We start from the raw sequence: 18,543 nt of genomic DNA on the forward strand, positions 1-18,543 counted from the left end.
CACTGGACACACACAGGACACACACTGGACACAAACTGGACACACACAGGACACAAACTGGACACAAACTGGACACAAACTGGACACACACTGGACACACACTGGAAACACACAGGACACACACAGGACACACACACAGCATATAACCTTCTCTACGTGGTGTTCAGAATGTTTGTCTTAACTAGCCTGATAAGTCAAACATGTCTGATATGAACTTTGACATAAACCCTCTACATACTTGAGTTTCTCCAGTCTGCAGTGTGGATCCTCCAGTCCAGCAGAGAGCAGTCTGACTCCTGAGTCTCCTGGGTGATTGTAGCTCAGGTCCAGCTCTCTCAGGTGTGAGGGGTTTGACCTCAGAGCTGAGACCAGAGAAGCACAGCCTTCCTCTGTGACTAGACAGCCTGACAGCCTGCAAAGAGTCAAATCATATTAAAATCACACTGCTATTCTTTGGTGGTAAAAATATAGGCAGTTTATTTTTTCAACATATTCAGATATATTAGTGTCCTGAAACCTTCCATATCTATTCATAAATGAATGTTTCATTATTAGAAATAAGTGAGGTATCAGATTTAGATTGTATTGAGTATACAGTCCACACCATATCTATTTAGACAGTGAGGTATCAGATTTAGATTGTATTGAGTATACAGTCCACACCATATCTATTTAGACAGTGAGGAATCAGATTTAGATTGTATTGAGTATACAGTCCACACCATATCTATTTAGACAGTGAGGTATCAGATTTAGATTGTATTGAGTATACAGTCCACACCATATCTATTTAGACAGTGAGGTATCAGATTTAGATTGTATTGAGTATACAGTCCACACCATATCTATTTAGACAGTGAGGTATCAGATTTAGATTGTATTGAGTATACAGTCCACACCATATCTATTTAGACAGTGAGGTATCAGATTTAGATTGTATTGAGTACACAGTCCACACCATATCTATTTAGACAGTGAGGTATCAGATTTAGATTGTATTGAGTATACAGTCCACACCATATCTATTTAGACAGTGAGGTATCAGATTTAGATTGTATTGAGTACACAGTCCACACCATATCTATTTAGACAGTGAGGTATCAGATTTAGATTGTATTGAGTATACAGTCCACACCATATCTATTTAGACAGTGAGGTATCAGATTTAGATTGTATTGAGTATACAGTCCACACCATATCTATTTAGACAGTGAGGAATCAGATTTAGATTGTATTGAGTATACAGTCCACACCATATCTATTTAGACAGTGAGGTATCAGATTTAGATTGTATTGAGTATACAGTCCACACCAAATCTATTTAGACAGTGAGGTATCAGATTTAGATTGTATTGAGTATACAGTCCACACCATATCTATTTAGACAGTGAGGAATCAGATTTAGATTGTATTGAGTATACAGTCCACACCATATCTATTTAGACAGTGAGGTATCAGATTTAGATTGTATTGAGTATACAGTCCACACCAAATCTATTTAGACAGTGAGGTATCAGATTTAGATTGTATTGAGTATACAGTCCACACCATATCTATTTAGACAGTGAGGAATCAGATTTAGATTGTATTGAGTATACAGTCCACACCATATCTATTTAGACAGTGAGGTATCAGATTTAGATTGTATTGAGTATACAGTCCACACCATATCTATTTAGACAGTGAGGTATCAGATTTAGATTGTATTGAGTATACAGTCCACACCATATCTATTTAGACAGTGAGGTATCAGATTTAGATTGTATTGAGTACACAGTCCACACCATATCTATTTAGACAGTGAGGTATCAGATTTAGATTGTATTGAGTATACAGTCCACACCATATCTATTTAGACAGTGAGGTATCAGATTTAGATTGTATTGAGTATACAGTCCACACCATATCTATTTAGACAGTGAGGAATCAGATTTAGATTGTATTGAGTATACAGTCCACACCATATCTATTTAGACAGTGAGGTATCAGATTTAGATTGTATTGAGTATACAGTCCACACCATATCTATTTAGACAGTGAGGTATCAGATTTAGATTGTATTGAGTATACAGTCCACACCATATCTATTTAGACAGTGAGGTATCAGATTTAGATTGTATTGAGTATACAGTCCACACCATATCTATTTAGACAGTGAGGAATCAGATTTAGATTGTATTGAGTATACAGTCCACACCATATCTATTTAGACAGTGAGGTATCAGATTTAGATTGTATTGAGTATACAGTCCACACCATATCTATTTAGACAGTGAGGTATCAGATTTAGATTGTATTGAGTATACAGTCCACACCATATCTATTTAGACAGTGAGGTATCAGATTTAGATTGTATTGAGTATACAGTCCACACCATATCTATTTAGACAGTGAGGTATCAGATTTAGATTGTATTGAGTACACAGTCCACACCATATCTATTTAGACAGTGAGGTATCAGATTTAGATTGTATTGAGTATACAGTCCACACCATATCTATTTAGACAGTGAGGTATCAGATTTAGATTGTATTGAGTACACAGTCCACACCATATCTATTTAGACAGTGAGGTATCAGATTTAGATTGTATTGAGTATACAGTCCACACCATATCTATTTAGACAGTGAGGTATCAGATTTAGATTGTATTGAGTATACAGTCCACACCATATCTATTTAGACAGTGAGGAATCAGATTTAGATTGTATTGAGTATACAGTCCACACCATATCTATTTAGACAGTGAGGTATCAGATTTAGATTGTATTGAGTATACAGTCCACACCAAATCTATTTAGACAGTGAGGTATCAGATTTAGATTGTATTGAGTATACAGTCCACACCATATCTATTTAGACAGTGAGGAATCAGATTTAGATTGTATTGAGTATACAGTCCACACCATATCTATTTAGACAGTGAGGTATCAGATTTAGATTGTATTGAGTATACAGTCCACACCATATCTATTTAGACAGTGAGGTATCAGATTTAGATTGTATTGAGTATACAGTCCACACCATATCTATTTAGACAGTGAAGTATCAGATTTAGATTGTATTGAGTATACAGTCCACACCATATCTATTTAGACAGTGAGGTATCAGATTTAGATTGTATTGAGTATACAGTCCACAACATATCTATTTAGACAGTGAGGTATCAGATTTAGATTGTATTGAGTATACAGTCCACACCATATCTATTTAGACAGTGAGGTATCAGATTTAGATTGTATTGAGTATACAGTCCACACCATATCTATTTAGACAGTGAGGTATCAGATTTAGATTGTATTGAGTATACAGTCCACACCATATCTATTTAGACAGTGAGATATCAGATTTAGATTGTATTGAGTAAACAGTCCACACCATATCTATTTAGACAGTGAGGTATCAGATTTAGATTGTATTGAGTATACAGTCCACACCATATCTATTTAGACAGTGAGGTATCAGATTTAGATTGTATTGAGTATACAGTCCACAACATATCTATTTAGACAGTGAGGTATCAGATTTAGATTGTATTGAGTATACAGTCCACAACATATCTATTTAGACAGTGAGGTATCAGATTTAGATTGTATTGAGTATACAGTCCACAACATATCTATTTAGACAGTGAGGTATCAGATTTAGATTGTATTGAGTATACAGTCCACACCATATCTATTTAGACAGTGAGGAATCAGATTTAGATTGTATTGAGTAAACAGTCCACATCATATCTATTTAGACAGTGAGGAATCAGATTTAGATTGTATTGAGTATACAGTCCACACCATATCTATTTAGACAGTGAGGTATCAGATTTAGATTGTATTGAGTATACAGTCCACACCATATCTATTTAGACAGTGAAGCTAACATTTTAAATGCATCTCTTTTCTCCAACATTTTGGATTTCAGATCAAATGTTTAATATGAGGTGACAGTTTATAATGTAATCTAAACAGCATGTAATGTCACAATGTGAACAGTATATGTTCATATTTACAGTATTTAATGTCACCTTTAATTTGAGGGTATTTTAAGACATATGTGTTTCACTATTAAAAATGAAAACAATTTATGTTTCCAGTCTCCTCATTAGAAGAAGTCTTAAGTATTCTGAACAATTCACTCATAGTGTATTAAAATAGTCCAACATGTAGTTTTTTGTCGTAAACTCGTTGGTTGCATTTGCAGTTTGTTTTGGTTGTGTTTTGCCCAATAATAAAATGGTGGATGATGAGTGGAGAACTTTTCTGTCTAAGAGAGTAGATAACATGTTTCTAAACAATAATACATTAATCCTGATGATGCCATGATTAAGAAAAATCATGAAAGATACAACAAAACATGCTAACCTCTCACCATTACCAATAACAGAGGCTACAACAAAACATGCTAACCTCTCACCGTTACCAATAACAGAGGCTAAAACAAAACATGCTAACCTCTCACCATTACCAATAACAGAGGATACAACAAAACATGCTAACCTCTCACCATTACCAATAACAGAGACTACAACAAAACATGTTAACCTCTCACCATTACCAATAACAGAGGCTACAACAAAACATGCTAACCTCTCACCATTACCAATAACAGAGGCTACAACAAAACATACTAACCTCTCACCATTACCAATAACAGAGGCTACAACAAAACATGCTAACCTCTCACCATTACCAATAACAGAGGATACAACAAAACATGCTAACCTCTCACCATTACCAATAACAGAGACTACAACAAAACATACTAACCTCTCACCATTACCAATAACAGAGGCTACAACAAAACATGCTAACCTCTCACCATTACCAATAACAGAGGCTACAACAAAACATGCTAACCTCTCACCATTACCAATAACAGAGGCTACAACAAAACATGCTAACCTCTCACCATTACCAATAACATAGACTACAAAAAAACATGCTAACCTCTCACCATTACCAATAACATAGACTACAAAAAAACATGCTAACCTCTCACCATTACCAAAAACAGAGGCTACAACAAAACATGCTAACCTCTCACCATTACCAATAACAGAGACTACAACAAAACATGCTAACCTCTCACCATTACCAATAACAGAGGCTACAACAAAACATGCTAACCTCTCACCATTACCAATAACAGAGGCTACAACAAAACATGCTAACCTCTCACCATTACCAATAACAGAGGCTACAACATAACATGCTAACCTCTCACCATTACCAATAACAGAGGATACAACAAAACATGCTAACCTCTCACCATTACCAATAAAAGAGGGGGTCTGATCTTTGTGCCTCTGTAACTTTCTCATTCATCATTATTCTCGATTCATTCCTGATTATTCATCATCATAGTAGCATCCACATGAATGTAGAAGTGTTCAGAAACATCTTCTATTCTTACTGACAATACAAGTGAAGTGACTCCAAAATGACAGGACATTATTCACCATTCAGTTTCTATTAGGAAAAACATCCAAAACACAACCAAGACAAACTGGAAATACATTCAACAACTTAGTAGAGTCACAAGCTTGATGTAATCACTGCAGGCATGGAATATGGGACCAAATACCAAACCTACAACTACTTTAATACAATATAAGTGGATATAACCGAATAATTACGTCTTTTCAAATGGGAGAACTACATACATAAAGTGCTTTCATATCTGATAATACTGACCTCAGAGTCTCCAGTTTACAGTGGGGATTCCCCAGTCCAGCAGAGAGCAGCTTCACTCCTGAATCCTTCAGGTCATTGTTACTCAGGTCCAGCTCTCTCAGGTGTGAGGGGTTTGACCTCAGAGCTGAGACCAGAGAAGCACAGCCTTCCTCTGTGACTCCACAGCCTGACAGCCTGACAAAGAGTCAAATCATATTAAAATCACACTGATATTCTTTGGTGGTGAAAATAGTGGCAGTATATTTTTTCAACATATTCAGATACATCAGTGTCCTGAAACCTTCCATATCTATTCATAAAATAGTGTATCATCATAAAAAATGACAAATGATCAAAGTATTGCCTGCAGATAGAAACATGTATAGTACAAATATTATAGTAGACTGACCAGACCAGTTTAAAAAGCAGTATCAGTCAGAAGACAGACAGTGAGGTATCAGATTTAGATTGTATTGAGTATACAGTCCACACCATATCTATTTAGACAGTGAGGTATCAGATTTAGATTGTATTGAGTATACAGTCCTCACCATATCTATTTAGACAGTGAGGAATCAGATTTAGATTGTATTGAGTATACAGTCCTCACCATATCTATTTAGACAGTGAGGAATCAGATTTAGATTGTATTGAGTACACAGTCCACACCATATCTATTTAGACAGTGAGGTATCAGATTTAGATTGTATTGAGTATACAGTCCACACCATATCTATTTAGACAGTGAGGTATCAGATTTAGATTGTATTGAGTATACAGTCCACACCATATCTATTTAGACAGTGAGGTATCAGATTTAGATTGTATTGAGTATACAGTCCACACCATATCTATTTAGACAGTGAGGTATCAGATTTAGATTGTATTGAGTATACAGTCCACACCATATCTATTTAGACAGTGAGGTATCAGATTTAGATTGTATTGAGTATACAGTCCACACCATATCTATTTAGACAGTGAGGTATCAGATTTAGATTGTATTGAGTATACAGTCCACACCATATCTATTTAGACAGTGAGGTGTCAGATTTAGGTTGTATTGAGTATACAGTCCACACCATATCTATTTAGACAGTGAGGTATCAGATTTAGATTGTATTGAGTATACAGTCCACATCATATCTATTTAGACAGTGAGGTATCAGATTTATATTGTATTGAGTATACAGTCCACATCATATCTATTTAGACAGTGAAGCTAACATTTTAAATGTGTCTCTTTTCTCCAACATTTTGGATTTCAGATCAAATGTTTAATATGAGGTGACAGTTTATAATGTAATCTAAACAGCATGTAATGTCACAATGTGAACAGTATATGTTCATATTTACAGTATATAATGTCACCTTTAATTTGAGGGTATTTTAAGACATATGTGTTTCACTATTAAAAATGAAAACAATTTATGTTTCCAGTCTCCTCATTAGAAGAAGTGTTAAGTATTCTGAACAATTCACTCATAGTGTATTAAAATAGTCCAACATGTAGTTTTTTGTCGTAAACTCATTGGTTGCATTTGCAGTTTGTTTTGGTTGTGTTTTGCCCAATAATAAAATGGTGGATGATGAGTGGAGAACTTTTCTGTCTAACAGAGTAGATAACATGTTTCTAAACAATAATACATTAATCCTGATGATGCCATGATTAAGAAAAATCATGAAAGATACAACAAAACATGCTAACCTCTCACCATTACCAATAACAGAGGCTACAACAAAACATGCTAACCTCTCACCATTACCAATAACAGAGGCTACAACAAAACATGCTAACCTCTCACCATTACCAATAACAGAGGCTACAACAAAACATGCTAACCTCTCACCATTACCAATAACAGAGCCTACAACAAAACATGCTAACCTCTCACCATTACCAATAACAGAGACTACAACAAAACATGCTAACCTCTCACCATTACCAATAACAGAGGCTACAACAAAACATACTAACCTCTCACCAATACCAATAACAGAGGCTACAACAAAACATGCTAACCTCACCATTACCAATAACAGAGGCTACAACAAAACATGCTAACCTCACCATTACCAATAACAGGGACTACAACAAAACATGCTAACCTCTCACCATTACCAATAACAGAGGCTACAACAAAACATACTAACCTCTCACCATTACCAATAACAGAGACTACAACAAAACATGCTAACCTCTCACCATTACCAATAACAGAGGCTACAACAAAACATGCTAACCTCTCACCATTACCAATAACAGAGACTACAACAAAACATGCTAACCTCTCACCATTACCAATAACAGAGGCTACAACAAAACATGCTAACCTCTCACCATTACCAATAACAGAGGGGGTCTGATCTTTGTGCCTCTGTAACTTTCTCATTCATCATTATTCTCGATTCATTCCTGATTGTTCATAATCATGGTAGCATCCACATGAATGTAGAAGTGTTCAGAAACATCTTCTATTCTTACTGACAATACAAGTGAAGTGACTCCAAAATGACAGGACATTATTCACCATTCAGTTTCTATTAGGAAAAACATCCAAAACACAACCAAGACAAACTGGAAATACATTCAACAAGTTAGTAGAATCACAAGATTGATGTAATCACTGCAGGCATGGAATATGGGACCAAATACTAAACTTATGACTACTTTAATACACTATAAGTGAATATAACCGAATAATTACGACTTTTCAAATGGGAGAACTACATACATAAAGTGCTTTCATATCTGATAATACTGACCTCAGAGTCTCCAGTTTACAGTGGGGATTCCCCAGTCCAGCAGAGAGCAGCTTCACTCCTGAATCCTTCAGGTCGTTGTTACTCAGGTCCAGCTCTCTCAGGTGTGAGGGGTTTGACCTCAGAGCTGAGACCAGAGAAGCACAGCCTTCCTCTGTGACTAGACAGCCTGACAGCCTGCAAAGAGTCAAATCATATTAAAATCACACTGATATTCTTTGGTGGTGAAAATAGTGGCAGTATATTTCTCTCCATATTCATGTCAAACCCTGATCTGTTTTACCTTCACAGGGATATATACACCAGGGATATATACACCAGGGATATATACACCAGGGATATATACACCAGGGAACACAGGGATATATACACCAGGGATATATACACCAGGGATATATACACCAGGGATATATACACCAGGGATATATACACCAGGGAAACACAGGGATATATACACCAGGGATATATACACCAGGGAAACACAGGGATATATACACCAGGGATATATACACCAGGGATATATACACCAGGGAAACACAGGGATATATACACCAGGGAAACACAGGGATATATACACCAGGGATATATACACCAGGGATATATACACCAGGGAAACACAGGGATATATACACCAGGGAAACACAGGGATATATACACCAGGGATATATACACCAGGGATATATACACCAGGGAAACACAGGGATATATATACCAGGGATATATACACCAGGGATATATACACCAGGGAAACACAGGGATATATACACCAGGGTTGTGTTTCCCTGGCGTATTTATCCCTGTGTTCCCTGGTGTATATATCCCTGGTGTATATATCCCTGTGTTTCCCTGGTGTATATATCCCTGTGTTCCCTGGTGTATATATCCCTGGTGTATATATCCCTGTGTTTCCCTGGTGTATTTATCCCTGTGTTCCCTGGTGTATATATCCCTATGTTTCCCTGGTGTATTTATCCCTGTGTTCCCTGGTGTATATATCCCTATGTTTCCCTGGTGTATTTATCCCTGTGTTCCCTGGTGTATATATCCCTGGTGTATATATCCCTGTGTTTCCCTGGTGTATTTATCCCTGTGTTCCCTGGTGTATATATCCCTGGTGTATTTATCCCTGTGTTCCCTGGTGTATATATCCCTGGTGTATATAGCCTGCCTGACCATTCTGCCTGTCCTGACCTCTAGCCTGTCTGACCAGTCTGCCTATCCTGACCTCTAGTCAGCCTGACCAGTCTGCCTATCCTGACCTCTAGTCAGCCTGACCAGTCTGCCTGTCCTGACCTCTAGTCAGCCTGACCAGTCTGCCTGTCCTGACCTCTAGCCTGCCTGACCATTCTGCCTGTCCTGACCTCTTCTGCCTGTCCTGACCTCTAGCATGTCCTGTCCAGTCTGCCTGTCCTGACCTCTAGCCTGCCTGACCATTCTGCCTGTCCTGACCTCTAGCCTGCCTGACCATTCTGCCTGTCCTGACCTCTAGCCTGTCTGACCAGTCTGCCTATCCTGACCTCTAGCCTGCCTGACCATTCTGCCTGTCCTGACCTCTAGCCTGCCTGACCAGTCTGCCTGTCCTGTCCAGTCTGCCTGACCAGTCTGTCTGTCCTGACCTCTAGTCTGTCTGCCACTCTGTGCCTCCTGGACTCTGATCTGGTTATGACCTTTGGCCTGTCCACGACCATTCTCTTGCCTCCCCCTTTTAGTATATTCATAAATATCAAAGACTCTAACCATCTGCCTCCCGTGCCATCTGGGTCTCGCCTTGTGCCTTAAACCACACTGCTATTCTTTTAGTATATTAATATCAAAGACTCTAACCCTAACCCACTGCTATTCTTTTAGAATACCAACAACAGTCTGTGAAAACCGTGTGAAGACTTAGAGAAAACGTTTGACCTCTGTCATTGCCAACAAAGGGTATATAACAAAGTATTGAGATAAACTTTTGTTATTGACCAAATACTTATTTACCACCATAATTTGCAAATAGATTCATTAAAACTCCTACAATGTGATTTTCTGGAGAAAAAAAAAATCTCATTTTGTCTGTCATAGTTGAAGTGTACCTATGATGAAAATTACAGGCCTCTCTCATCTTTTTAAAGTGGGAGAACTTGCACAATTGGTGGCTGACTAAATACCTTTTTGCCCCACTGTATGGTGTGGACTATGTGTGTCTGGTAAACACATGTGGATCTGGTGAACAGTTATCACTTGTTGATCAACTATAGGAATACTGACCTCAGAGTCTCCAGTTTACAGTGGGGATTCCCCAGTCCATCAGAGAGCAGCTTCACTCCTGAATCCTTCAGGTCATTGTTACTCAGATCCAGCTCTCTCAGGTGTGAGGGGTTTGACTCCAGAGCTGAGACCAGAGAAGCACAGCCTTCCTCTGTGACTAGACACCCTGACAGCCTGCAAAGAGTCAAATCATATTAAAATCACACTGATATTCTTTGGTGGTGAAAATAGTGGCAGTATATTTTTTCAACATATTCAGATATATCAGTGTCCTGAAACCTGCCATATCTATTCATAAATGAATGTTTCATTATTAGAAATAACAAATGATCAAAGTATTGCCTGCAGATAGAAACATGTATAGTACAAATATTATAGTAGACTGACCAGACCAGTTTAAAAAGCAGTATCAGTCAGAAGACAGACAGTGAGGAATCAGATTTAGATTGTATTGAGTAAACAGTCCACACCATATCTATTTAGACAGTGAGGTATCAGATTTAGATTGTATTGAGTATACAGTCCACACCATATCTATTTAGACAGTGAGGAATCAGATTTAGATTGTATTGAGTATACAGTCCACACCATATCTATTTAGACAGTGAGGAATCAGATTTAGATTGTATTGAGTATACAGTCCACACCATATCTATTTAGACAGTGAGGTATCAGATTTAGATTGTATTGAGTATACAGTCCACACCATATCTATTTAGACAGTGAGGTATCAGATTTAGATTGTATTGAGTATACAGTCCACACCATATCTATTTAGACAGTGAGGAATCAGATTTAGATTGTATTGAGTATACAGTCCACATCATATCTATTTAGACAGTGAGGTATCAGATTTAGATTGTATTGAGTAGACAGTCCACACCATATCTATTTAGACAGTGAGGTATCAGATTTAGATTGTATTGAGTATACAGTCCACACCATATCTATTTAGACAGTGAGGTATCAGATTTAGATTGTATTGAGTATACAGTCCACACCATATCTATTTAGACAGTGAGGAATCAGATTTAGATTGTATTGAGTAGACAGTCCACACCATATCTATTTAGACAGTGAGGTATCAGATTTAGATTGTATTGAGTATACAGTCCACACCATATCTATTTAGACAGTGAGGAATCAGATTTAGATTGTATTGAGTATACAGTCCACACCATATCTATTTAGACAGTGAAGCTAACATTTCAAATGTGTCTCTATACTCCAACATTTTGGATTTCAGATCAAATGTTTCATATGTGGTGACAGTTTATAATGTCACCTTTTATTTGAGGATATTTTAATACATATCTGTTTCAACGTTTAGAAAAATTAAAGCATTTTATGTATCTAGTCCCCCCATTTGAAGAAGTCATAAGTATTCTGACACTTAAAGTGTACTAAATATGCCAAAAGTATATCTGGTCCCATATTCCTCGAACACAATGAGACATCAAGACTGTGACGCCTTGACTGAGAAAGATCATGAATGAATCATCAATAATAATGAGTGAGAAAGTTAAAGAGACTACAATAAAACATGCTAACCTCTCACCATTACCAATAACAAAGACTACAACAACACATGCTAACCTCTCACCATTACCAATAACAGAGGCTACAACAAAACATGCTAACCTCTCACCATTACCAATAACAGAGGCTACAACAAAACATACTAACCTCTCACCATTACCAATAACAGAGACTACAACAAAACATACTAACCTCTCACCATTACCAATAACAGAGGTTACAACAAAACATGCTAACCTCTCACCATTACCAATAACAGAGACAACAAAACATGCTAACCTCTCACCATTACCAATAACAGAGGATACAACAAAACATGCTAACCTCTCACCATTACCAATAACAGAGGCTACAACAAAACATGCTAACCTCTCACCATTACCAATAACAGAGACAACAAAACATGCTAACCTCTCACCATTACCAATAACAGAGGCTACAACAAAACATACTAACCTCTCACCATTACCAATAACAGAGGCTACAACAAAACATGCTAACCTCTCACCATTACCATTAACAGAGGCTACAACAAAACATACTAACATCTCACCATTACCAATAACAGAGACTACAACAAAACATACTAACCTCTCACCATTACCAATAACAGAGACTACAACAAAACATACTAACATCTCACCATTACCAATAACAGAGGCTACAACAAAACATACTAACCTCTCACCATTACCAATAACAGAGGCTACAACAAAACATACTAACATCTCACCATTACCAATAACAGAGACTACAACAAAACATACTAACCTCTCACCATTACCAATAACAGAGACTACAACAAAACATACTAACCTCTCACCATTACCAATAACAGGGGGGTCTGATCTTTGTGCCTCTGTAACTTTCTCATTCATCATTATTCTCAATTCATTCCTGATTATTCATAATCATGGTAGCATCCACATGAATGTAGAAGTGTTCAGAAACATCTTCTATTCTTACTGACAATACAAGTGAAGTGACTCCAAAATGACAGGACATTATTCACCATTCAGTTTCTATTAGGAAAAACATCCAAAACACAACCAAGACAAACTGGAAATACATTCAACAAGTTAGTAGAATCACAAGATTGATGTAATCACTGCAGGCATGGAATATGGGACCAAATACTAAACTTATGACTACTTTAATACACTATAAGTGAATATAACCGAATAATTACGACTTTTCAAATGGGAGAACTACATACATAAAGTGCTTTCATATCTGATAATACTGACCTCAGCGTCTCCAGTTTACAGTGGGGATTCCCCAGTCCAGCAGAGAGCAGCTTCACTCCTGAATCCTTCAGGTCATTGTTACTCAGATCCAGCTCTCTCAGGTGTGAGGGGTTTGACTCCAGAGCTGAGACCAGAGAAGCACAGCCTTCCTCTGTGACTCCGCAGCCTGACAGCCTGACAAAGAGATCATCATGACTTCACAAACACACTGTTAATTTAACACCAGTAGTGTAGAAGGACAATGGCAGATGCATTTGGTTTATTCTCTCAAACAACATATAGATTCATCTTCCATCTCCTAGAATTGTATGGTCATAATGTTATACTAATGTGAAAATCAATGAATTTATTCAATATGTTTTATAAATATAATATTATACACATATTATAATGCATATTTTCCTCTGAACTGAATATTTCTTCCTGATGATTAGTTCTTAAATGTCATTTTATTTACTCACAGAGCAGCTCTGGAGGCTTTGACCACTGGCAGCAGCCTCAGAAGACCTTCCTCTGATCTGGAGTATTTCTTCAGGTCAAACACATCCAGCTCCTTTTCTGAAGTCAGCAACACAAAGACCAGAGCTGACCACTGTGCAGGTGACAGTTTGGGTTTTGAGAGACTTCCTGAGCTCAGGTATCTTTGGATCTCCTCCACTAGAGAATGGTCATTCAGTTCATTCAGACAGTGGAACAGATTGATGCACCTCTCTTGAGAGGGATTCTCCCTGATCTTCTCCTTGATGTACTCAACTGTTTCTTCATGGCTCTGTGAGCTGCTTCTTGTCTTTGTCAGTAGACCTCGTAAGTACTTCTGATTGGACTCCAGTGAGAGGCCCAGAAGGAAGCGGAGGAAAAGGTCCAGGTTTCCTGTCTCACTTTGTAAGGCTTTATCCACAGCACTCTTGTAGAAAGCAACTTTACGCCTTTGTCTGATCCTCACAGAAAGGTTCCTGGACGTTGATTGAGGTTTGGCCATTACATTCTCATTGTTGTTGATGAATGAGAAGAACACATATACAGCAGCCAGAAACTCCTGAATGCTCAGATGAACAAAGCAGTACACCTTGTCCTGGTACAGCACACATTCCTCTTTAAAGAGCTGTGTGCACAATCCTGAGTACACTGAGGCTTCATTGACATCAATTCCAGCCTCTTTCAGGTCTTCTTCATAGAAAATCAGATTGCCTTTCACAAGCTGTTGAAAAGCCAGTTTTCCCAGTGACAGAATGCTCTCTTTATTCCAGTGTGGACCTGTCTCTTCTTTCCCAAGATACTTTTCGTTCTTCTGTTTGGTGTGAAACACCACAAGGTGTGTGTACATCTCAGTCAGCGTCTTGGGCATCTCTTCTCTCTTATGTTTCAGCATGTGTTCAAGGACTGTTGCAGAAATCCAACAGAAGACTGGAATGTGGCACATGATGTGGAGGCTCCTTGATGTCTTTATGTGTGAGATGATTCTGCTGGCCAGGTCCTCATCACTGAATCTCTTCCTGAAGTACTCCTCCTTCTGTGGGTCATTGAACCCTCGTACCTCTGTCACCTGGTCAACACACCCTGAAGGGATCTTATTGGCTGCTGCAGGTCGGGTAGTTATCCAGAGGAGAGCAGAGGGAAGGAGATTTCCCTTGATGAGATTTGTCAGCAGAACATCCACTGAGGTTGACTCTGTGACGTCCCAACAGATCTTGTTCTTCTGGAAGTCTAGGGGCAGTCGGCACTCATCCAGACCATCAAAGATGAACAGAACTTTGTACTTGTTGTAGATGGAGATTCCTGATTGTTTGGTTTCCATTGAGAAGTGATTGAGAAGTTCAATAAAAGTGTGTTTGTCCTCTTTCATCAAATTCAGCTCCCGAAAAGGGAATGAAAATACAAATTGGACATCCTGGTTTGCATTTCCTTCAGCCCAGTCCAGAATGAACTTCTGCACAGAGACTGTTTTTCCAATGCCAGCAACTCCCTTTGTCAGCACAGTTCTGATAGGTTTGTCTTGTCCAGTTAAGGGTTTGAAGATGTCGTTACATTTGATTGCAGTCTCTGGTGTTGCTTGTTTCCTGGTTGTTGTCTCAATCTGTCTCAGCTCATGTTCATTATTGACCTCTCCTGTTCCACCCTCTGTGATGTAGAGCTCTGTGTAGATCTTATTGAGAAGTGTTGGGTTTCCTTGTTTAGCGATCCCCTCAAATACACATTGAAACTTCTTCTTTAGATTAGATTTGAGTTCACGTTGGCAAATCACAACAAGCTCATCTGAATGAATAAATAACACAGAGGATATTAATATTACGTCTGTTTTAATGCCTACAGTATTATAGGACTGTTATAAAGTTTTACATTATAATAATTCATTCTGTTAACAGACTGTATAAATGTGTAAATTTTGTCATAATGCATTACAGACTGGTGTGACTGATCATATTATTGATGGTATAATTTATGTTGTCTCTCTCTCTCTAAATTAATCACCACAACACATCCCTGCTGCTACTTGATGAGGTCACTAGGTGTTGTGTTAAGGCTGCTACAATATCATTGAGTTACACAGCTACTTTAGCTGTACTTTAGCTACAGCTTTTAAATGTTATAAAACAGCATTCAACATGAGGCAGACAGATCTTACATTTCTCCAGTGTGTCAGACTGGTGTGACTGATTATATTATTAATTCTCACGCTCTCAATGAATCAACACAACACATCCCTGCCGCTACTTGATGAGGTCACTAGGTGTTGTTTTGAGACTATGAAATATACTTATTCATGTCAATGAGGTCCTCCTAAAAGCAGCCAACCAGTCACTAGTCCCTTGGTAGTCCTCCAACCAGTCACTAGCCCCTTGGTAGTCCTCCAACCAGTCACTAGCCCCTTGATAGTCCTCCAACCAGTCACTAGTCACTTGGTAGTCCTCCAACCAGTCACTAGTCCCTTGGTAGTCCTCCAACCAATCACTAGCCCCTTGGTAGTCCTCCAACCAGTCACTAGTCCCTTGGTAGTCCTCCAACCAGTCACTAGTCCCTTGGTAGTCCTCCAACCAGTCACTAGTCCCTTGGTAGTCCTCCAACCAGTCACTAGTCCCTTGGTAGTCCTCCAACCAGTCACTAGTCCCTTGGTAGTCCTCCAACCAGTCACTAGTCCCTTGGTAGTCCTCCAACCAGTCACTCGCCCCTTGGTAGTCCTCCAACCAGTCACTAGTCCCTTAGTAGTCCTCCAACCAGTCACTAGTCCCTTGGTAGTCCTCCAACCAGTCACTAGTCCCTTGGTAGTCCTCCAACCAGTCACTCGCCCCTTGGTAGTCCTCCAACCAGTCACTAGTCCCTTAGTAGTCCTCCAACCAGTCACTAGTCCCTTGGTAGTCCTCCAACCAGTCACTAGTCCCTTGGTAGTCCTCCAACCAGTCACTCGCCCCTTGGTAGTCCTCCAACCAGTCACTAGCCCCTTGGTAGTCCTCCAACCAGTCACTAGTCCCTTGGTAGTCCTCCTAAAAGCAGTCAACCAGTCACTAGCCCCTTGGTAGTCCTCCAACCAGTCACTAGCCCCTTGGTAGTCCTCCTAAAAGTAGCCAACCAGTCACTAGCCCCTTGGTAGTCCTCCTAAAAGCAGCCAACCAGTCACTAGTCCCTTGGTAGATGGACTTTAGAGGGTCTACACCAGAAGTTAATGGGTATAGGAGGAAGGTATATAGTGGAGGGTCTACACCAGAAGGTAATGGGTATCTGTAGGAGGAAGGTATATAGTGGAGGGTGTACACCAGAAGGTAATGGGTATAGGAGGAAGGTATATAGTGGAGGGTCTATCACAGAAGGTAATGGTTATAGGAGGAAGGTATATAGTGTATGCACTAAGCTTGGAATGTGTTGGTGCAGGGAAGTGATTACATGTGGCAGGATTTGATAGGGGGAGAGAGCCATGGATTAGTGATGGAGGGGGGTCAGATGAAGTGAGGAAGAACAGATATCACTAAGGTTTGTATAGCAACATAGATACATTGGCTGTTCGGCTGCGGAGGAGGAGACTCAGCCTAGGAGAAAGGGTTAAATATCAGTGCTTGTGTCAGATGTTTTGTTGTCTGAATAACAGCTGTACCGACCCCTTGGGAAGAATTCAACTTGGTTAAAGCTTCTCTAGTGTCCGTGAGTTATTTACTCTGAAAAATTACAGTGTTAAGGCTGCTACAATATCATTGAGTTACACAGCTACTTTAGCTGTACTTTAGCTACAACTTTTAAATGTTATAAAACAGCATTCAACATGAGGCAGACAGATCTTACATTTCTCCAGTGTGTCAGCAAGCTCCTTCTGGTTCATTTTCCTCAGGATGTGCAGTGTGATCTTCAGAGCCCCCTCTCTGGCACTGCTCTCCTGCTGCTCATCTTCAGCATCCACCACTTCCTTATCCTGCTTCTGACTCTCAAAGCCTTCTGGGAGTTCTGGACTAAGAATCCTCTTGAACATCTTCAGCTCGTTCTTCACAAATGTCATAATTTTCTGTTCAAGCAACTGAAATAAATAAAGTATATAAGTTAAGCAAGAGAAGAAATGCTTTTCTCATTAACACATTAATGAATTATTGACAGATCAACTTTACTTGAGGTAAACAAAAACAAATGTACATAACAGGACCACATACACTGAATATGGAGGCCAGGTCTGTTTGATGACTCTGGGAAGACTGACCACTGAGAATCTCTGACTCTGATCTCCCCTGTTGGTTTCTGTGGACAAAACATGAGATTACATCTCCTCATCCAGGGAGTACACACACACACACACACACACACACACACACACACACACACACACACACACACACACACACACGGAGGGAATGTTGTGTTTGTTTAATATTGTCTTAGGACTATGAAAATGGACAAAATGATTAGCCTATGGATTATGAAAACAACAACAATAAATGGGAAAATGTGAGAGGAGAAATGACTAGAGACAGTGTTGTTTAACTCACTGACCATGACCCATGAGTTCTTCTTACCTTTGTTCAGTAGAAAAGTCTCCCTCTCTAAACTTCATAGGTAGTTCCATAGACCTGTCACTCTTCATGGACACACAGCTGGGAACAGGGG

General features: G+C 38.9%; 1 protein-coding gene across 1 annotated transcript in view; it reads right to left on the reverse strand.

Annotated features, from left to right (window-relative positions):
- The window catches only part of LOC139422622 (NACHT, LRR and PYD domains-containing protein 12-like), a 163,684-nt gene that overhangs the window by 1,883 nt on the left and 143,258 nt on the right, over positions 1-18,543 (reverse strand). Inside the window, exons 4-11 of the mRNA XM_071173768.1 lie at positions 18,093-18,177; positions 17,734-17,962; positions 13,926-15,717; positions 13,465-13,638; positions 10,679-10,852; positions 8,435-8,608; positions 5,690-5,863; positions 239-412 (exon numbers count right to left, since the gene is read on the reverse strand). Coding sequence (XP_071029869.1) covers positions 239-412; positions 5,690-5,863; positions 8,435-8,608; positions 10,679-10,852; positions 13,465-13,638; positions 13,926-15,717; positions 17,734-17,962; positions 18,093-18,177 — 2,976 coding nt within the window. The remainder of the gene's footprint in view (positions 1-238; positions 413-5,689; positions 5,864-8,434; positions 8,609-10,678; positions 10,853-13,464; positions 13,639-13,925; positions 15,718-17,733; positions 17,963-18,092; positions 18,178-18,543) is intronic.

Source organism: Oncorhynchus clarkii, chromosome 12, assembly GCF_045791955.1.
Source record: "Oncorhynchus clarkii lewisi isolate Uvic-CL-2024 chromosome 12, UVic_Ocla_1.0, whole genome shotgun sequence".
Taxonomy (NCBI): domain Eukaryota; kingdom Metazoa; phylum Chordata; class Actinopteri; order Salmoniformes; family Salmonidae; genus Oncorhynchus; species Oncorhynchus clarkii.